The sequence below is a fragment of the Ictidomys tridecemlineatus genome, chromosome X (assembly GCF_052094955.1).
Source record: "Ictidomys tridecemlineatus isolate mIctTri1 chromosome X, mIctTri1.hap1, whole genome shotgun sequence".
Lineage (NCBI taxonomy): Eukaryota > Metazoa > Chordata > Mammalia > Rodentia > Sciuridae > Ictidomys > Ictidomys tridecemlineatus.
The window spans coordinates 79,063,927-79,086,304 of record NC_135493.1 but is presented as its reverse complement, the minus strand read 5'-3'; the positions used below and the strand labels follow the sequence as shown (position 1 = coordinate 79,086,304).

The window sequence follows — 22,378 nt, the reverse complement described above, 5'->3', positions numbered from 1 at the left end:
AGTGGCTTGGGAGGCTAAGGCAGGAGGATCTCGCGTTCAGAGCCAGCCTCAGCAACTTGGCAAGGCCCTAAGCAACTCAGTGAGACTCTGTCTCTAAATAAAATATATAAAGGGGCTAGTGGGGCTGAGGTTATGGCTCAGGGATAGAGTACTTGTCTCGCACATGTGAGGTACTGGGTTCGATCCTGAGCACCACATAAAGATAAATAAATAAAATATTTTGTCCTTCAATAACTAATATACACAAAAAATGAATAAAATAAAAGTCAATATTTCTCTTTTAATTTCTTTTTTAACATGATATACACTTGTAATAAAAATAAATGCTACAGCAAAGATCTCTTTGCTTTATAGTGTGGCAAGCAGCAGTATAAAGCAATGAAAGTGTCACATAGAATCTTATTCACAATTATTCAACTGTTGCTGTAGTGACAAAACAGCCATAAATAACACATACACAGACAAATGAGTATAGTTACATTCTAATAAAACTTTACTTACTGACAAAGTTGAATTTTATATAATTTTCATGTACATAAAAAATTAAAAAGATGTTTGTTTTTGTACTGGGGATTGAACCCAGGAATGCTTAACCATTGAGCCACATCCCCAGCCCTTTCTATTTTTAATTTTGAGACAGGGTCTCTCTAAGTTGCTTAGGGCCTTGATAAATTGCTAAAGCTGGCCTTGAAGTACCTCAGCCTCCAGAGTCACTGGGAGTAGGGAGTGAGCCACCACTCCCAGCTCAAAAGAAGATACTCAAGATAATCAATCACAGGCAGGCTGGGTTTGTGGCTCAGTGGTAGAGCACTCGCCTAGCATGTGTGAGGCCCTGGGTTCAATACTCAGCACCACATAAAAATAAATAAATAAAGGCATTGCATCCAACTACAACTAAAAATAAATAAATATTTTTTAAAAAGATAATCACAGGCAACTCATGAAATCTTCAGGAAGTTCTTTTATAACCTAAACTGTGTCTTTAAACCATAGTACACTTAGAATGTTCTTAATGCTCAAAATGTAAAATAGCAATGTATTCTTCCTTGGGCACACCATATAAGGTATACCAGTCATTTTCTAGACATTTTCCTATCGATTTTAATTGCAAAAAAATCACTGTCGCCATATAAAAGATAAAAAAAAAAAGGAGCCGAAGATAGCTCAGTGACAGAGTGCTGCTTGCCCAGCATGTACAAGACCCTAGGCTTAATCCTCAGCACCAAAAAGAAGAAAAAAGAGAAAGAAAACCCCCTAAGCCATACTATGAGAACATATATTTTAGTTCAGTATGACATTAAGAGTAATAAAAAGCATAGGTATGTAAGTATTTATATACTTATAAAATATAAATCTATAAATATACAACCATAGTAATGCTAAGATTCCATGTTCCAACGTTTTTAAATTGAAAAATAAAATTTTTCTTTTTCTTCCTTCATTTTTGGTTTGTTTTTACTTTGAAATGGGCTCTCTCTATATTGCGCAGGATGGTCTGAAACTCCTGGACTCAAGCAATTCTCCTGCCTCAGCCTCTGAGGTCCTCAGCCTCCCAAGGAGCTCCTGCCACCACACTTAGCTTCTCCTTTTTCTTTTTAATGAGGAATTAATGGGATTAACAATACTTATTTGGCATCGGTGTTAGAAGTGTAGTAGTCTTTACTGCCAAATGTCAGTGTGTCTGCTTCTATCCCAGTGTTAGAAGGAATTTCCTAACATGATTATAGTCAATTGCATTTATTTTACTTCATTTATTTTCTTTTTTTTTTTCTTCATTTATTTTAAACAGTAATTTTTTTTCATTTGCAGTAATGGGGATTGAATCCAGGAATGTTCTACCACTGAGCTATATTCCCTGCTTTTTTAAAAAATTTGATTCTTTGGGCTGGTGCTGTAGCTCATTGGTACAGTGCCCGCCTCACATGTATGGGGCACTGGGTTCGATCCTCAGCACCACAAAAAATAAATAAAGATATTGTGTCCAACTACAACTAAAAAATATATTTTAAAAAATTTGATTCTCCTGCCTTAGCCTCCTTAGTTTCTGGGATTACAGGTATGTGCCATCATACCCAGCAAGAGTAACTTACTTTTTAATAATAATAATATTATTATTTTGGCACAGGGGATTAAACCCAGGGGTACTTTACCACTGAGCAATACCCCCAGCCCTTTTTATTTTTAATTTTGAGACAAGGTCTTGCCAAATGCTAAGGCTGGCCTTGAATTTGTAATCCTCCTATCTCAGCCTCTAGAGTTGCTGGGATTACAGGCATATGTACGCCACCACACCCAGCAAGAGTAACTTACTTTAATGTGATGTACACCATTCACTTTTCCAATCTGCTGTTCAATGGTCCAAACACAGGAATTGCATGTCATTCCTTCAATAGAGATGGTAACAGAATTCACACCCGTACTTGGTTCCATTTTTTATTTCTTCTTTACATTCCTGTTGAAAATAAGAAACTCATTAATTTCAATTATGGAAATAATCTTTGCTCAATTTTTCTCCCATGTCCCCAATTGAAAATGTGTCAGTAATAAAACATAGTCAACATTCTTTTCTACTTTCTTAGGTAAATATTTTCGTTGCCTCCAATAAGACAATGGAATACTATTTCTATGGCCAAGTTAACTAAAAACAAAAATGCTTGATATTCAAATGAAAGTAACTAGCCTTTATAGATTGCTTTCTTGATTTCTAAACATTTTTCCACACACAGTCTCATTTAATATTGGAAGTGGACAGAATGAAAAGCTAATAAAAAAATGTCAGAAGTCCTTAAAATGGAAAATAAGTTCCTACATGATTTCCAATTCTTGCCAACCTCAAATTAACCTCTCTGACCTCCTCTCCTACCACTTGCCAAACCTTTCTCTTGTGTCAGTCATGGTTGTTGTCATACCTGGATGACTAACACCTTATTCCCTTAGTTTCAGATTTTCTCTTAGATATCTGCTTAGCTAACTTCCTTATCTCCTTCAAGTATCTTTGATCTAATCTAAACTTCTTTCTTTCCTTTTTTTTTTTTTTTTTTGGAACTGGGGATTGAACTCAGGGATACTTTACCACTGAGCCACATCTCCAGCCCTTTCTTTTTTTTTAAGTTTGAGACAGGGTCTTCCTAAACTGCTAGGGCCTCCCTAAATTGCTGAAGCTGGCCTTGAACTTACTATCTTCCTGCTACAGCCTTCTGAGTCATGAGGAATCCCACCTAGCTAATCTAACCTTCTTATTGAACTCTATGTTGACCACTTTATTGAACCCTATGTTGGCCACTTTATTAAAATTGCAACCTACATTCTTTCCATACATACATAATCTGATTCTCCTTACCTCTGCTTTATTTTTTATTTTTCTCATAGAACTTACCACCTTCTAACATATTCCATAATTTGCTTATTTACTCTGTTTATTGTCTGTCTTCCTGTGGTGGTTTGAAAAAATGTTAGTAAGCCAGGTGCAGTGGCATATGCCTATAATCCAGCAACTCAGCAAGTTTGAGGCCAACCTCAGCAATTTGGGGAGGCCTTCAGCAACTTAGTGAGACCCTGCCTCAAAATAGAAAATAAAAAGGGCTGGGGCAGTGGTAAAGCACCCCTAGGTTAAATCCCCAGTACCAAGAAAAAAAACTAATAAATTCTTTGTCACTCCTTCCTTCATGACTTTGCATGCACACTTTGTGTGCCCTGAACTTAGCAACTTGCTTCTAGTGAACAGACTATGATAAAAGTGCCAATGTGTGATTTACAAGATTAGGTCATAAAATGCATTCAGGAGGATTCCTCCTGGCCTTCTCTCTTGAATCACCCAATTCAGGGAAAGTCATTTGCATGTATGAGGACATGCAAGCAGCTTTTTATTGGGAAGTTCATATGGTAAGGAACTGAGGCCTTATTTCAACGACTGGGAAAAACCTGAGAACTCCAGACAAGAGAGAATGGTCTTAGAAACTGCTCCTTCAGCCAGGCAAGATGGTACACACCTGTAATTTCAGGTATTAAAAGAGGCTGAGGCAGGAGGATCACAAGTTTAGGACAGCCTGGGCAACTCAGTGAGACCCTGTCTCAAAATTTTAAAATAGTAAAAAGTTCTAGGGACGTAGCTTAATTGTAAAGTACCCTGGGTCCAATCTCCAAACAAACAAAGAACAACAATAACGACACAAAAAATTCTCCTGCTCCTTCAGACCTAAATTAAGCCCCAATGATTATATAGCCCCAATCAATATATTGACTACAATTTCATGAAAGACCTTGAAACAGAACCATTCAGCTAAGCTGCTCCCAAATTCCTGGCCCATAGAAACTATAAGATAATAAATGTCTCTGATGTTAAATCAGTAAAATTAGGAGTAATTATTACATGGCAAAAAATTATCAAATATACTTCCTAATAGAATTAAAACTTGATGAAGTTAGGATTCAGTTTTTCACTGATATTAGGTTGAACCACATTAACTTATCATGGTTGCATGTCAAAAATACTAAAATATTGGCAATTTATATAAATCAACCTGATATATTCCATGGAAACAGTGATTTTCTCTGGTGAGAGGAATTAAATTGTTAGGGGATAAGGTTGAGAAAAAAGAATTTTCAATATATAACCTTTTGTACTTTTCATTCCAAATGGTAAAACAATGGCTTCAGTTTTGCTAAGGTCAGAGAAGGCTTTAACAGAAACTACTTTTGAACCATGTCTTCTGCTATTTAAAAAGCAAGATGATTAATGGATTCTAGTCCAATTCACTTTTGTGGAGCTCTGAGCAACACAACAATTGAGTCCAGCGTATTTTGTTACAGCAGCCTGAAATTTTATATAAATGTGTATACATTTTATACATATGTGTATACATTCTCTTTAAAATTTGAGATGTAATTCACAAGCTAAAAAAATCTATCCTTTTAGGTATTATAGTTCAGTAGTTTTTGTATATTCACAAGAATGTGCAACTATAATGACTATGTAAATTGCAGAACATTTTTTTTACCCCCAAAAGAAACCCCACGCCCATCAGCAGTTGCTTCCTATTCCCCTCTTCTCACAGCTGCTGGTAAATGCTAATTTACTTTCTACCTCTATGGTTTTGCCCATACTGGTCATTCCATATAAATAAATTCATTCAATATGTTCTTTTATGTCTAGATTCATTCACTTAACATGTTTTCAAAGTACATTGAAAAGTTGAAAGTACCAGTACTTGATTCTTTTCAGAGTCCTGATACTGTTCATTGAAGCATGAAAGATTTTAGTTTCCTAAAGTCTGATTTATTTGTGTATATGGTGGAGTCACTGGGGGACAAATCCAGGGCCTCGTACATGCTAAGCAAGTGTTCTATCACTGAGCTACATCCCCAAACCCCAACTTACATTCTTTTACATATGGATGCCCAATTCTTCCAGCACCATTTTAAAATGGCTTTACTAAGAAATAGTTCATTTATAATTCATATATTTCAAGTTTAGAATTCAATAGTTATTAGTATATGTGTAGATATGTGCAGCTATCACCACAGTCAATTTCAGAACATTTTTCATCACTTCAAAAGAAACTCTATACCCTTTACTATCACTTTTTATGTCCTAAACCCACTACCCTCAGTCCTAGGCAACCACTACCTTCTGTCAACATAGATTCCTCTTCTTGGCTATTTCATATGAATGGAATAATATAAAACGTGGTCTTATGTGACTGGCTTCTTTAATTTAGCATTTTTTCAACATTCATTTATGTTGTAGCATGTATCAATACATTATTCCTTTTTATGGTTGAATAATATTCTATTGTTTGTATATATTATATTTTGTTCATCCACTTTTCAGCTGCTGAACATTTGGGTTGTTTCTATTTTGGTCTATTATGAATAATTATGCCATAAACATTCTTGTACAAATTTTTGTGTTTTCATTTCCCTCAGGAAATACCTAGGAGTAGACTTGCTGTGTCTTATAATAACTCTGTGTAACTAAGCAAAGGCAAGACTGCTTTCCAAAGCAGCTGAATCATTTTATATTCTAACCAGCAGTGTATGAGGATTCCTATTTCTCTACCTCCTCACCAACACTAGTTATTATTTGACTTTTTTATTCTAAACATCCTAGTGGGTATGAAGCGGCATCTCTTTGTATTGTGCATTCATATTTCCTAGTCACCAGTGACGTCAAGCATTTTTCATAATCTTATTGAGTATCTGTATATCACTGAAGAAATATTTCTTGGGTTTTGGGGTTGCTAGGGCTTGAATCCAGGGTCTCACACATGCTAAACACATTCTTTGCCACTAAGTTACATCCACAGCTCCCTGAAAAATGTTTATTCAAGTCCTTTACCTATATTTTAATAGTATTGCTCATTTTTTGGTGTTGAGTTGCAAGAGTTCTTTTTTTGTTTATTTGTTTTTGAGGTACTGCAGATTGAAACCAATGGCACTCTACCACTGAGCTACATTGCCAGAATTTCTTATTTTTTATATTGAGACAAGGTCTCATTAAATTAAAATCCTCCTGCCTCAGTCTCCATAGTAACTGGGATTACAGGCATGTACCACCTCAACCAACAAAATGGTTTTTGATTGTTTGTTTTGCAGAATGGGGGATCAAATCCAGGGCTTCACACGGTCTAGGCAAGCACTCTACCGCAGAGCAACAAAAGTTCTTTATATATTCTATGTTAACCCTTATCAGATATATGACTTTGAAATATTTTCTCCTATTCTGAGAGTTGGTTTTCTATTCTCTTGATAGTGTTCTGTTAAGCACAAAACTTTTCAAGTCTGAAGAATTTATTCACTTTTTCTTTTGCTGTCTACATTCTTTTTTTCTTTTGACAGCACTGGGGATTAAACCAAGGACCTTTGTGCATGCTAGGCAAGTGTTCCACCACTGAGCTATATCCCCAGTCCTCCATTCATTTCTGAAATACAAATATCTTACAAAAGCTAGAAGAAAAATTCATCCCTAGACCCACCACCACTATTGGTCTGAATTTCAACCAGCACTACTTCTAGAACAATGATTATTTATAATGTTACCTGATCTAAAATAGTATCATAGTTATTGAAGGATATGAAAAATAACAACCCCCAAGTTAAAAAGGGAAATAACAATCCCCAGAGAGAAAGGAGAACAGTGTGACCTAGGGTAATGGGGGGGAGCACTGGGCTCTGGACATTCATTCTCTCTTTCTCAGCAACAATGGGTTTTGAATTTTTGCAACTGTTTCCTGATTTGTGCCTTGAACTTGCATAACTATTCCTTGTGACTGCCCATCTGATGCATTTTACAAATGATTCAAATCTTGTTATGAATCAAATCTCATTTATTATGAATCAAAACTCACTCAAACTTATTAATCAAATCTCACTCAAACCCTATAACAAAAAAAACAGACCCCTCCTGTAATCAGTTGGCATTTTCTCTCCTGAAAATGTGCCAATCTGCTGCTTAATAAAAAAAAAATCTTGCTGATTCATTGAGGTCTGTTTCCTGTTTTGGTCATTTTTGCTTTCAGTTATTAGTCTATTTATATTATTTGCTTTTATAGTTATGGCTATAGCTATTCCAAAAGCAATACTTACCAATTCAGGTATGTTCACTAATTCTTCTTAAGAAACTAGTGTTAAAGTGTTACCTGTTTTTACACAAAGATTTACATTATTTATTCAATATAAATGTATTTTGTCTACTTTTTGGTTCTAGTGTTTTTCTCATGGAAAAAAAGTCATAACCTTTAATGAGTCACACTGACAAAGATTTTTACCTTTTAGTAATCTATGACTTGCAAATAATCTCTATATAAAAATAAGCTATCATCACTCTGAGAAACTCCATCTTCCTTCCTCTAGCCAGAACAGCTGCTACTACTATTGTTCTCTAGAACAAATCTGAATCTTAACTAAATCTTTATTTTTTAATTTTTTGGTACCAGGGTTAGAACCCAGGGGCACTTAAGCACTGAGCCACATCCCAGTCCTTTTTATATTTTATTTAGAGACAGGGTCTCACTAAGTTGCCTAGGGTCTTGCTATATTGTGAAGCCGGCCTTTAATTTGTAATCCTCTTGCCTCAGCCTCCCGAACCTCTGGGCATGTGATTATAGGAATGTGACTGAATCTTAAGAGGAATAAGGGGAAAAATAGTAAAATGGAATTAGTTTAAGGAAACTAGAACTAACTGTTTTAGTTCAAAAAATTTTCTCTACACTGCCTTAATTTTCTATTGCACAAAATTTCATGATTTAAAGATTATTTGTTAATTGGTGTCTTCTTGTTTTTCTTAATTAAAACAAAAAACTTCAGCAATACTTACAAATTAAAATAGTATAATGAGCTTGGCACAGTGGCACACTCTTGTAATTCCAGCAGCTTGGAAGGATGAAGCAGGAGGATCGAGAGTTCAAAGCCAGTCTTGGCAACTTAGTAAGCCACTTAGCAACTTAGTGAGACCCTGTCTCTAAATAAAATACAAAATAGGCTGGGGATGTAGCTCAGTGGTCCAGTGCCCCTGAGTTAAATCCCTAGCACCTCCCACCCCGAAAAGGGTATAATGTACTTCTACATATCTTTTCATTAACTTAACAGTTGTTAAGATTCTGCTATATTTGTTCTATTCTTTCTAAATTACTTCAATGTAAGTTTTAGAAACCAACATACTTCACTAGGCATTTCCAAAGAATAAGGATTACTACGTAATCACAATAATTATCACAGGTAAGAAATTAACAATTACACATTACATAATATTCATTCTCTAAATGACCCAAGAGAAGTCTTTGTAGCTTTTATTTTTCCCAAATCAGGATCCAGACAAGATTTACACATTACATTTGGTTGTTACGTCTTTTCTTGCTTCATTTAACCTAGAAAAGCCCCCTTCATATCTCTTTTCCCTCTACAAAGTGACTTAAGAATCCTGGTCAGCTGTTTTGACAGTCATCATACCTTCTTTTTAAATATTTATTTTTTTAACTGACACAAAATAATTATATATATTTATGTGATACCAGACTATATACAAACAATGCATATGCTGTGTAATATTCAAAATAGAGTAGACCAGCTATCTCCTCAAATGTTTAACATCTTTTGGTGGTTAAGAATATTCAAAATCCTTTCTTCTTGTTGGATGTGGTGGCACATGACTATATTCCTAGCAATTTAGGGGCCAAGGCCAGAGGATCACAAGTTCAAGGCCAGTCTCAGCAATTAAGCAAGACCCTGTCTCAAAATTAAAAAAAAATAAAATAAAAAGACCTCAGAATGTAACTCAGTGATAGAGCACCCTGGATACAATGGGTACAACCCCTAGTAACACATACACACACACACACACACACACACACACACACACACACACACACACACACACACCCTTTCTTGCCTTTCTGAAATCTACATTAACTATAATTACCCTACTGTGTAACAGAACAAACTCTTCTTTGACAGGTGATTGCCCATGGGTATTACATGTCCTGGTGATTAAGATAAGGTCAGTTACTACAAAAGAACAAAAATCTAGATAAAGCAGAAAGGTAGTAATTGTGAGCAAAAGATACTTGGGACAAAGAGAATAGGACTAACCCCAGTGGAGAGTCCAAGGTTTGGGACCCAATGCAAATGTGGAGGAGTCTCTGGGAAACAGTAAAAGAATATGAAAAGTGAAATAGAAAATTTAAAAAACAGATCTTATCAAAATTCTACCCAGGGCAGGTCCTTTGCCTTTTAAAAACGAGGCACTTTTATTTTGTGGCTGCTGCTTGCCTACAAGACAGACTACTCAAAATGCTCCAATATTTTATAAATCAAATAAGGTTTATGAGGGTTGATCAAGAAACATGATTTTATGGGAAAATATCAAGTTCAAACAACGGAACTGATAACAAACTTTTGGAATATAGTACATTCTGTAGATCAAGGCTAGTTTGCCTTTTAGGTAGAAATGGAAAACTGAAATATATCTGGGCATGGAGGCACACACCTGTAATCCCAGCAACTTGGGAGGCTGAGGCAGGAGGACCACACGTTCAAAACCACCCTCAGCAATATAGTGAGGCCCTTAGCAACTTAGTGATACATTGTCTCTAAATAAAAAATCAAAAGGGCTCAGTCTTCAAGTACCACCAGTTTCAATCAACAATACCCCCCCACCCCCCTCCACACACACACAGACTGAAATACAGTTGTGGCTGAGTATTGTGGAGAATTGGTTCCAGGACACCCCACAAATACTGAAATCCATGGATTTTCAAGTCCCTTATATAAAATGACATAGAATTTTCTTTAATCTGTGTACATGTCCCATATACTTTGAATCGTCTCTAGATTATTCATAATGCCTAATATAAAGTAAATGTTGTATAAATAGTTGTTATACTGACAAGAAAAAAAAGGTTATACATGTTTAGTATAAACACAACCATCAATTGACCTAACTATGTTTTTGATCCACTGTTGGTTAAATCTATGGACATGAACACTAATATATGGAGGGCTGACTGCAAAGTTTTATTATGAAGTATGATCCATACCACATTATAGGATTATCTTTTAGGTTTACTGAGAAACTGTGAGAGACTAGTTAAGCAGAAAGGCACTTTTAAAGTAACTGGGTATATTGGGGCAGATAGAATACCTGAACACAAAACGAAAGTCACATTGACACAGTCACTTTTCCCACTACATCCTAATTTAAGCATGCCATTTTATTAACTATAATACATATGTATTTCCTTTTGCTTCCATAAATTCACCTGAGTTGTTTTTTAACTATTTAAATTAGACCTTACACACAAAACCTCAGATGAATTCCATCTTACTATTCTGTTATGTGTATATACACTTCTAATTAATTTTGTAATATGTCCCTCTTTTATATTTCAAATATCTTAAGATAGGTACAAAACCAGAAACATTTACTATAACCCCTCCACACACAGCAAAATGACTAAAAGTAAAATGACTCAGAAAGCAGAGAAAAGAACATAAACAATGTCATATGGTATGGAAAAATGCAGGCTTTGGGGAAATCACAATATCAAAGAGAGAAATTTGATATATAACTATTAGTAATGAGTGACTCTGAGAAGAAGAGCATCCAACATCACTGACGGAAATAACTTCTAGTTATTAAAGTATTTTTAGCCAATCCCTAAACACAGATGGTCATCACCATCATTAATACCATCTCTAGGAGGAAGAACAATATTATGACTAAATCATTATCTCTGGTTTGGAAACAAACTGTAGAAGTTGAGTATAAAACATTGCACAAACAGTCTAATTGCTCAAAATCACTTCTTAAAGCTGATCACACCAGCATAAACATCATTTTTTAATTCCCCTAAAATAATTAGTCCTCACAATTTGGGGAAGGATTCTGGATTCTTAATGATTGATAACATAGTAAAATTTAATTCTTTTGTGGATACAATTTTATCTGAATAATTCTGGGTTCTTGTGATAATCAAGGAAATAAAAATGAAAATCACAAATAAATATTACTTACCCTCATCAGCTAGATAAAAACATTAAGTTCTGACGGCCAGATCATTCTTATTATTAGTGTGAATGAGTACAATTATAGAAACTGGAAATATCTGGTGAAGGTGAAGAAATGACTATAAAACTTGACATTTTACTCCTCAGCATTTACCCAAAACAATCTCACATATGTGCTTAAGGAAACATGAAAAAAGGTGTACTACTGACATTTAGTGGGTAGATGGCAAGGATATTGCTAAAAATCCTAAGATGGACCAGATAGCACCACACAACAAAGAACTATCTGACTCCCAAATGTCAATAGCACTAAGACTGAGAAACCCACCCTGAACAAGAGGCACGAGTAGCAACAAGGATAAATCCCACAAACATAGTTGAGGAAAAGAAGTTTCAGAAGTTGAAAAACATTAAAAATGCCTTATGTTGATTTTTTTATGCACACATATGTAGTAGCATTAGTGAAAATATAAAAATGTTAATAGGAATAATAAATTCCAAATTCAGGAGCTGGGAGAGGGAGAAGAGAATACAACTATTGAGGAGCACAAAAGGAAAATTGAACTACACTAGTGTTTAACTTTGGATGGTGGACACATGGATATGTTATAGGACTCCCTATGTTTTTATAGTTCTAAATTTTTCATTAAACTAAATGTTTTAATATTTATATTTTTTAGTTTTAGGTGGAACACAATGTCTTTATTTTACATTTATGTGGTGCTGAGGATCGAACCCAGTGCCTTGTGCACACTAGGTAAGCACTCTACCACTGAGCCACAACCCCAGCCCTTAAACTAATCTTTTAAAAGAGAAAAATAAGCCATTCTAAGTGGAAATAAAAAAGAAAAATACAGAATATGCAGGAATTAAGAGAAAAGTCACCATCTGGGTGCAGTGGCACATGCTTATAAACAACCCAGGAACTTGGGAGCACTAACTGCAGCATTATAGGCAGCCCTTGCTTTACCTGAAGACTGTATCTGACAAATTTGAATTGTGCGGTTGTTTTGATGAGGAAAAAAAGCATTCCAAGCACCAAACTATCTTCTCAGAATCTAAGACTACTGTACCAAGTCTATATGTAACCCGTAACATGGTTGAAAAGCAGCTGACTTATTTATAATGTCAAATAGTTAAATCCTATTTACCTCTACCTTCCTGAGATAATGATAGCTACCTTGTCTGAAGCAAGAAAAAACTTTATGCACATCAAAAACATGCCCCCCCCCCCCCCCCCCGCCAATCCGTGGTCTATTATTGACATGGCAGTAACTGCTCAGGCATTCATGGAAAGGTACAAAGATACTTAAGGAATATTTCTTACTTTCTGGGAAAACTGTTCCTATCTGTGTTCTTCACAAGGTATCAATATTTTTCAAGCAGTCTCTCCACATTACTCCCACTTTTGCCTGGTTTTACTTTGTGGCTCTTGCAAACATTTCCCTTTAAGTTAATCCTTTTGAGGCTATTGTTAGCTCTGTACTCATGCTTGAATTGGCTGCATGAGCATGGGCATGTCTGAGCTTCAACTTTCCTTATTTTAAAAGGAAGTCATCATACTATTTATATAGCAGGATTGTTGTAAGATTCATGTATATGAAAATTTTGTCAACTATGCAATGCTACAGGAATCTGAAGTATCTGTATTATCATTGCACAATTTTTTTGTAGAAATGCTGTTGACTAGCCTAGGAGTCACAGAAGTGGCTGATGAAGCCCATTGCCTTTTAAAATTTTAATGTTCCTGTTCTTTTTGACCTTATTACTATGTCTTGTTATTGACTCCTAATCTTTTAGGAATGGCCCAATGAAAAGAACAATTATGTTTTAAAACATACACCTGCCTGCTCCAGCTGTTTCATGTGGAATCTTAGTTCTTTATTTAATAACAATTGTCTGATGAAAGAAAGTAGACAGTGTTTTGAAAACAGATTAAATAGTAGGATTAATTTCGTTTTAAAAGCTTACTCATGTTTTTTAAAGGTATATTATACAAAAAAATATATAGAAGCTAATGCTTTCCTATTTATTTTAATTTTAGAGGTGGTAGTGATTTTAGATAAAAGCAAATGGGTAGGAAAACTTAAATAGATGTGAAATTATTATGTAGATACCATTAAGGCAACTAGTTCTGTGTTTCTTGCATTGATGGAAATAATCCATTTATTAAACAAAGCAGGCATGTTTTTATAGCCCTGGTATAAATATAAGTGGGTGACTTGGAATGTTTTTATGTGTTTGATTTATCATCAGTCTCTCTGAATTATTTCAGTTTTGGTAACTTACTTCCTCCCAGCCACCTCTGTTACACTGGGGATTGAACCCAGGACCTCATGTATGCTTGCCAAGTGTTTTACAATTGAGGTACACACCCAGCCCTTTTTGTTTTCTGGAATAAGGAAATGTGTTGGAATTAGATCATAGTCATGATTACACAAGCTTGTGAAAATATCAAAACTTGGTGAATTTGATACATTTGTGGTGCTGGGGATGAAGCCCAGGGCCTCAGGCATACTAGGCAAATGATCCACCACTGAGCAATATCACCAGTCCCAACTATAACTATCTTTATAAGGAAAAATCCATCTATAATCTAGTTCAAAGACAAAAGAGTAATCAAAACCACTGATGCAAAAGCATTAAATATCAATGAAAACTAAAAACAACCATAAATATTTAAACATTTTCATAGAGTAAGCTGAAAAAATAAAACTTGCTTTAATTGTTTTATATTTTCTATAACTGGTTAAGAACTAGGCTGGAAATGACAACTTTGACCAAACATTTCATATATTTCATTGATTTATAAAAGCCATCACTGCAATAATAATGATGCTAATTACTCAACATTAAAATGTCTTTAAAAGTTTTAATTATTGGGACTGGGGTTGTGGCTCAGTGGTAGAGGGCTGGGTTTGATCCTCAGCACCACACATAAATAAATAAAATAAAAGGTATTGTGTCAACTACAACTAAAAAATATTTTTAAAAAGTTTTAATTATTAAAAAGTCTTATAGTAGACTGGGGTACAACCCAGTGGGTCAGTGATGGAGCACTTACCTAGCACATGTGAGGCACTGGGCTTGAGCCTCAGCACCACATAAAAATAAATAAATAAAATAAAGGTATTATGTCCATTTACAACTGAAAATATTTTTTTTAAAGTCTTGTACTGCCAGGTGCAGTGGCACATGACTATAATCCCAGCAGCTCAGGAGGCTGAGGCAAAGTCATGAGTTCAAAGCCAGCCTCAGCAACTTAACAAGGCCCTAAGCAACTTTGTGAGACCCTGTCTCAAAATAAAAAAAAATTAAAAAGGACTGAGGATGTGGCTCAGTAGTTAAGTGCTCCTGGGTTCAATGCCTGGTACCAAAAAAAAAAAAAAGTTTTATACTTAGAAAACAAACAACTTGATTCATAAATGGACCAATGACCTTACCAGACACCTCAATTAACAAAATACTTGGATGGTAAATTGGCATATGAAAAGATGCCCCAAATCATAGGAAATGCAAATTAAAGCAAGAATGAGATACCATTACACCTATCAGAATGGAACAAATTCAGAGGAATGACAACATCAAATACTGGAGAGGACGTGGAGCAACAGAACTCATTTGTTGCTGCTGGGAATGCAAAATGGTACAGCCACTGTGGAAGACAGCTGGGTAGTTTCTTATAAAACTAAACATACTCTTAATATACAATCCAGCAATCTTATGGTATTTACCCAGTGGAGTTGAAAACTTATGTCCACACCAAAACCAGCACATAGATGTTTACAGCAGTTGTATTTACAATTGCTAAAAACTGGAAATAATCAAGATGCCCTTTAGTAGGTGAATTGATAAACTATGGTACAGCCAGACAGCAGAATATTATTCAGCACTAAAATAAATGGGCTATCAAACCATGAACAGACATGAAATAAATGTAAATGAAGCAAGGAATGATGGTGCATACCTGTAATAACAGCCATTTGGGAGGCTGAGGCAGGAGGATCTCAAATTTGAGGCCTTGGGAATTTAGTGAGACCCTATCTCAATAAATAAATAAGGCAAGGATTTAGTGATAAAGTGTCCTTGAATTTAGTACCAAGGGAAAAAAAAAGAAAAAGAACATTGGAAATGCAATTACTAAGTGAAAGAAGCCAACCTACAAAGGCTACATACTGTATAATTCCATTTCTATGATATTCTGAAAACGACAAAACTATGTAGAACAGTAAAAAGATGAATGGTTGTCAGAGATTGGAGGAGAGGAAGAATAGGCAGAGCACAGAAGATACGTGAGGCAGTAAAAATACTCTGTACATATTGCAATGATGTATACATATTGTTATAAACTTGCCCAAACCCATAGAATGCATAAAATCAAAAGTGGACCCTAATATAAAGTAAACTAATATGTGTAGGGAAGAGAGACTATGGGAAATTTCTGTACCTTCTGGTTAATTGTGTTGTGAACTTAAAATTCTTCTAAAATTAAGTCTAGGATTGGGGCTGTAACTCAATGTTAAAGCATTTGCCTAGCATGGGAGAGGCTCTGGGTTTGATCTCCAGAACCATCAAAAAATAGTCTACTTAAAAAAAAAAAGTCTTGTACTGATGTCAGAATAGACAAATATTCTTACAATAGAACAGGAAGTTCTAAAAACAGGCATATGTGTATATGTAAGAATTTAGTATATAACAAGGACAAAATTTCAAATATACTTGGGAAATCAGTAAGTGGTACTGGGATAATATGTTAATCATTTGAGGTGACATCAGGATCTAAAATTTCAACTGAGTTAATGCCCAAAACTTAAAAAAAAAATAAGATAGAATGCACTACAAAGATACAAAAGTGAATACTTATTAACCAAACAGTGTCGGAAGGCCTTCCTAAGCATAAACAAACTAGAAATCATAAAAGATCTTAAAATTTAATTACATGAAATTTAAATTTTTCATAGAAAAAACTACCATGTAAACACACTTCAAAAATATACATGCAGGGCTGGCTGGGGTTGTGGCTCAGAGGTAGAGTGCTTGCCTAGCATGTGTGGGGCACTGGGTTCAATCCTTAGCACCACAAAAAGTAAAATAAAAACATTGTGTCCACCTATAAGTAAAAACTAAATATTAAAAAAATACAAGCATGGGTTTTTTTCTGGATTAAGGAAAATATGTTGGAATGAGATTATGGTAATGATTACACAAGCCTGTGAATATATCAAAATTTGATGAATTTAATTCTTATTTTTTTAAATTTTTTGGTACCCAGGAATTGAACCCAGAGGTGCTTAACCTCTGAGCCACACCCCCAGCCCTTTTATATTTTATTTAGTGACAGGGTCCTCGCTAATTTGCTTAGGGCCTCACTAAATTGCTGAGGCTGGCTTTGACCACACAATCCTTCTGCCTCAGTCTCCAGAGCCGCCGGGATTACAGATGTGTGCCACTGCACCTAGCCAATTTGATGCTTTAAAAGGATGAATTTTATGGTATTTATATAAATTATATCTTAAGTAAAATAAATATATGTGTGTACATGCATATATGTACATATCAGAAAATTGACAAAATAAGATCCAAATTTCAATAAACACATTAAAATAATTTTTAAAATGTAAATTAACTAAGATACATTATTTTCCCCCTACTAGGCTGGTAAAATGTGACAATTACTATGGGGCTTAAAACAAAGCAAAATCAGAAACAACCTAAATTTTCAATAATTAGTTAAATAATCTCTAGTGCCATCTACACTATAATAGATAATTGTCATATTTTTGGCTAGACAACATCCAAACACATTTAAGGAAATGTACCCCTTTGAGAATGTTGGAAACGGGCAGTAGGATTCTGGTTCCCATTACTGAAGCCAAAGCATATGTGTTGTACTGAAAGGAAAGAAGAGAGGAGATATTTCTCTTCCCCGTACCCTTGAAGCTACAATGTTGTTAAGTGATTTCTAGACTTGATGCCAGGGCAAGGAAGTAATGTGTTTTGTCCAGTGACAGCTGGCTGGACAAGTAACATGAATCCTTTTCACAGTGCCCTCAGTTCCACATCTGTCCTCCCCTGGAGAGGGGTTTTACAAGTTAAGCTATAGACACAATGACACCATCAGCATTAGCTTGTTTAGTTTGCTTGTCTGACCAGGATCACAAGGAGCAACTGTTCTGGTGTACATGTAAGAAAGTAGCTTTTGACATATAACACTAACTTTTTATAGTTTTTAGTGGGAAAAAAAGAAAGCTGTTGGTTTTTAAGATTATTTGTTTCTGGGGCTGGGGATATATCTCAGTTGGTAGAGTGTTTGCCTTGCATGCACAAGGCCCTGGGTTCAATTCCCAGCACCATAAAAAGAAATTTATTTGTGTCTGGACTTTTCAGCCCAGACTTGCTCTTACTACTCCCTTAACTTGATGAGGTTTATGGGAACAGAAAGCAGGTATTTAGGGACATGATATCTTGCTATCCCCTTTTGCTTTAAGGATAATATACTGCATCCCCATGTGTCTAGATATCCTCACAACCTTATTGTGACTATCTTCCACACTGTCTCACAACAGCAATACAAAGAGCAGCAGAATATATTAAACCTTGCCACAATGGATTGTTACTCAGTATTAAAAGATAATAAAATCATGGCATATGTAGGTAAATGGATGGAGCTGGAGAATATCATGCTAAGTGAAGTAAGCCAATCCCCAAAAACCAAAGGTCGAATGTTTTCTCTGGTAAGTGGATGCTGACCCATAATGGGAGGTGAGGGCATGGGAGGAATGGAGGAACTTTGGATAGGGTAAAGGGGAGGGAGGGGAAGGGAGGGGGGACTAGGGTAGGAAAGATGGTGGAATGAGATGGACATTATTACCCTAGGTACATGTATGAAGACACGAATGGTGTGACTCTACTTTGTGTACAACCAGAGATATGAAAAATTGTGCTCCATCTGTATACTCTGGATCAAAATGCATTCTGTTGTCATGTATAATACATTAGAATAAATAAATAAATTTTTTTGAAAAGAATGTAATAAACCTTGCTATTAGAGCAAGTAGATAATACAACATATCACCAGATATCATAAAGAGATTGTAATCAGGTAGAAAGAGGCTTGATATAAAGTTGACCATTAGTTATAATATGGTTTTGCAACTTAAGTAAGCCAAAAACACATTAAGATGATCATCAGGGATACATACACAACATTTGCTTTAATAAGGGCATAGGTACCTCCCTGTACTATAGTTAGCATATCTAGCACCATTTTGCTCTGAAGTACTACCTTTTACATTTGAGTAGTTTTTTAAATTAAGTTACGTTCTGGCTCTGTGAATATTATTTAAAGCAGCAGCAGTTGCTTAAAGTCTTAACTTGCCACTCAATGTCAACTTTGTTGTTTGAGGAAGAAGTATAGCAAGTGTGTCAAGCCACCTGGCAGCATGGGTCACTCTATGCCATCTTTTGTAAGGTCCCAATTAGTAGAGATTGTAGACAAAGTGGGAAGTATGTCATCTGGTATATAAAATCATTTTCAAGTACATTAGCAAATCCAATTATGAGGAAGGTAGAGGCACCTAAAGGTGCCACATGTCTATAACTGCCTCCAAGGGGAGGGATATATTGTTATATATGTTGTTTGACTTTGTCATTTTAAGCAGTCACACAGTGGTTAAATTACACTGATTGCCAGGGGTCCAAACTATACTTACAGAGGGTTGGGAGGTGTTCCTCCCTTTGTTTTTTATACAAAGGAGAACTTTTTAGGTTTACCTGTATTGCAGTGAGCGACCCCAAGCCATCAAACACAATATACCTTAGCAAAGGCTTAGCCATAGTCAATTGCTTTCACACCAAATGTAAGACACAATACTTGGCATCCTTAAAAGCAAATACACTTATATTTAAGTCCATAGAACAATTGTTTATGAGCTATGAGTTTTGCTCCAGTTTAACATTTGCTTTCATTATACTAAGGTGGCTAGCTATAGTTGCTCCAGGAGATCAGTGGAGGATGATAGAGAAAGCTCACTGTATATGCTGCAATTTATTTTATTCTATTTTATACCTCCATAATGGTATTTGTCCATTTTGTAAATAGATTAGCTCTAAGGATGAAATGTAACAGGTATTAATATAGGCCAATCTCTATTATTTAACAATACATAAGTAACCTGATCATCCCAAAATGAGAATAAAACTGCAGTATCCCATCCTCAGGTTTATAACACCATAATTTATGTCCCAATGGTACCTCAGGTTTTGACAAAGAAAAGTGTAACAACATTAGAGTTCTTGCAGATCATAATGAAATGACATGCTTTTTTTCTTAAAGATTAAAAACCTTGGGTTAGTAATCTTATTTAACATTTATGTCCTATTTTAGTCTTTTTGCCCATGAGCCTAGGAACCCACATCATCGAAAACCATTTGCTATTCCCATACCCAATAGACTATATGGATCCCCTGTGGCAGGTCCTGTGGCAGCAGCAACAGCAAATTATCCCTGTGTTTCCATTTATGAAGTGCAGATGTGCTTTTTAAGCATCATCATTTGAATCTAAATAATGTCAGGTTTTTTTGTCAACATCAGGCAGGTGTTGGGGCATGTATTTTAGTCATGATTATTGAAGGCCCTGATGGCCATCCATAATCATTTGGTCTACACTGCCAAGGATCCAACCTCCATGTTTGGTTGTTGTTTAGGTGGGACATTTATTTGTGTAATCCTGATGAAGCTGGATTGTAAGGCAAGTGGAAATGTCAATGTATGTCCAAATTTTTAGCCCATTCTTGCACCCTATGGCCATTAGGTGTGTTCCTTTTTTACTGCCTATGTCTGCAGGGGAGCCACACATGGTGTCAGGCAACTGAAGTCCATGTATGGTTACCCTTCAGCCTTCTGCAAGCATGTACCTATAGCAGTCCAATGTACTTGTGTGCACATGATTGCGTAAACTTGTAACCTTCTGATAAGGGAAAGAGTTTGATGAAGTCAACCTGCCACTGTTGTACAGGCTCCCTTTCTCAAGTTATCCATCCCATTACATGAGGCAGTGGCCATGGCTGCTTCATGGAGCAGGAAGAGAAAATAACATACACATACAATGTCTGAGTATCTTGGTGGGAGCTCTCCACTTCTTTGTTGTGGGCCAGAGAGATTTTCTCTTGTGGACTACTTCTTTTGGGGGTGGAGGGTGGGGCACCAGGGATTCAACTCTGGGGCACTCAACCACTGAGCCACATTCCCAGCCCTATTTTGTATTTTATTTAGCTACAGGGTCTCACTGAGTTGCTTAGTGCCCTGCTGTTACTGAGGCTGGCTTTGAACTTAACGATCCTAATCCTCCTGCCTCAGCCTCCCGAGCCACGTGTGCTACTGCACCCAGCAGGACTGTCCTTTTTTAAAAATGTTTTTAGATATAGTTGGACACAATACCTTTACTTTTTTTATTTATTTTATATGGTGCTGATGATCGAACCCAGTGCCTCACACATACTAGGCAAACGCTCCACCACCGAGCCACAACCACAGCCCAGGATTGTCTTTTTATATAGCCAAACAACCACACATTTTAGCTGGAACATCTTCCAACCACCTAACTTCACTTAGGTTGTCTGCTTTTTGAATGCCTGACCAAGAAGCATGACTGTGCTGCCACAAAACACACAGTCACATGGCAGTTGTTTTTAAATGGCTTTTCATTTTTTGTATCCTTTCATATCTGTGACCAAAATCCTAAGGGAAAATTCATTTATTGTACTTCTGCTGCCACAGGAAACACTCAAACCCATCAGGGCATCTAAAAACATCCAATTTATGGGGCTGTTTTTTTTGGACTAAAATGTTCAAGTCTTATAATCACTCTATAATAATTTTTGCTTGAGAAAAGGCCTTGAGGTGTTCAAGTTCCAAGTCACATTTGGCCTTTCTTTTTATTAAATCATACAATGGATTTAACATTTGTGATATTTACAGAATGAGAGGATGCCTACATTTCAACACTCCCAAAACTTCTGTGACCTTTTGGGAGAAGGGAAAACAGCAGTGCCTAACCAGATAACCCCCAAGTACTTGGCAGGCAGCCCATGTTCTTGCAATTTGGAGGAGTTGACTGCCCATCCTCTCTATTGGAGATGTGCCAACACTGTTTGAACTGCCTCCTCTAGGTGGGAAAAAGACTCAGAAATTAACATCACATCATCAATATAAGTAAACATCAATTCTGTATCAGATTTTGTCCACCATCCCATGACATGTGGTTGGGCTGTGTAAATACCCTTGGGGAAAAACAATGAAAAGTCCATTGTTGTCCTTCCCAGAAGAAAGCACATTGCTACTACACCTTTCTTATTGGCCCCTTGTGGTTCCTTTGTCCTCTCTTCCTTCCACCTTTTGATCCATATTGCACATCCCTTGCTTTCTAATCTTTTTAGTTTCTCAAGTATCAGCTACAGCCTATGCTGCCTGAGAAACAAGAAAGCCCAAAACAGGGCTAAGGATTGATACCAGAGCCTTATAATATTGCCTCAAAGCCATTTCAAGAATGGTCCTTCCTTGTTGCTGTGAACGTTTCCTTATCAGGACCAGTGTAGTTTGCTATATAAACAACCTGCATCATCCCTAACCCTTAAGAGGTCTTGAAGTTCTTTCATGGATTGCCATCTTAGGGGTGCCACAGGAACACCCCCCATATTAAGCCAAATATTTTTATAGGAAGCTATAAACCAGGACAATAAATAAATGGCATGGCTCTCATTAACTGCTGAATATAAATTTTGCAGCAGTGTGTGGTAACTCAGGTAAGTTTATGCATCTTACTTCCTGATAGGAATATGCCTTTAGCACCAGGGACCCAAACCTGCAGCATCCATC

At 36.1% G+C, this 22,378-nt stretch overlaps 1 protein-coding gene across 4 annotated transcripts in view; it reads right to left on the bottom strand.

Moving 5' to 3' along the window:
- Atp7a (ATPase copper transporting alpha) overlaps nt 1–22,378 on the bottom strand; it is a 144,771-nt gene that overhangs the window by 62,441 nt on the left and 59,952 nt on the right. For all 4 annotated transcript variants that reach the window (XM_078034738.1, XM_005337498.5, XM_040281628.2 and 1 more), the window contains exon 2: nt 2,311–2,452. In XM_078034738.1, coding sequence (XP_077890864.1) covers nt 2,311–2,430 — 120 coding nt within the window. In that variant the 5' untranslated portion in view covers nt 2,431–2,452. The remainder of the gene's footprint in view (nt 1–2,310; nt 2,453–22,378) is intronic.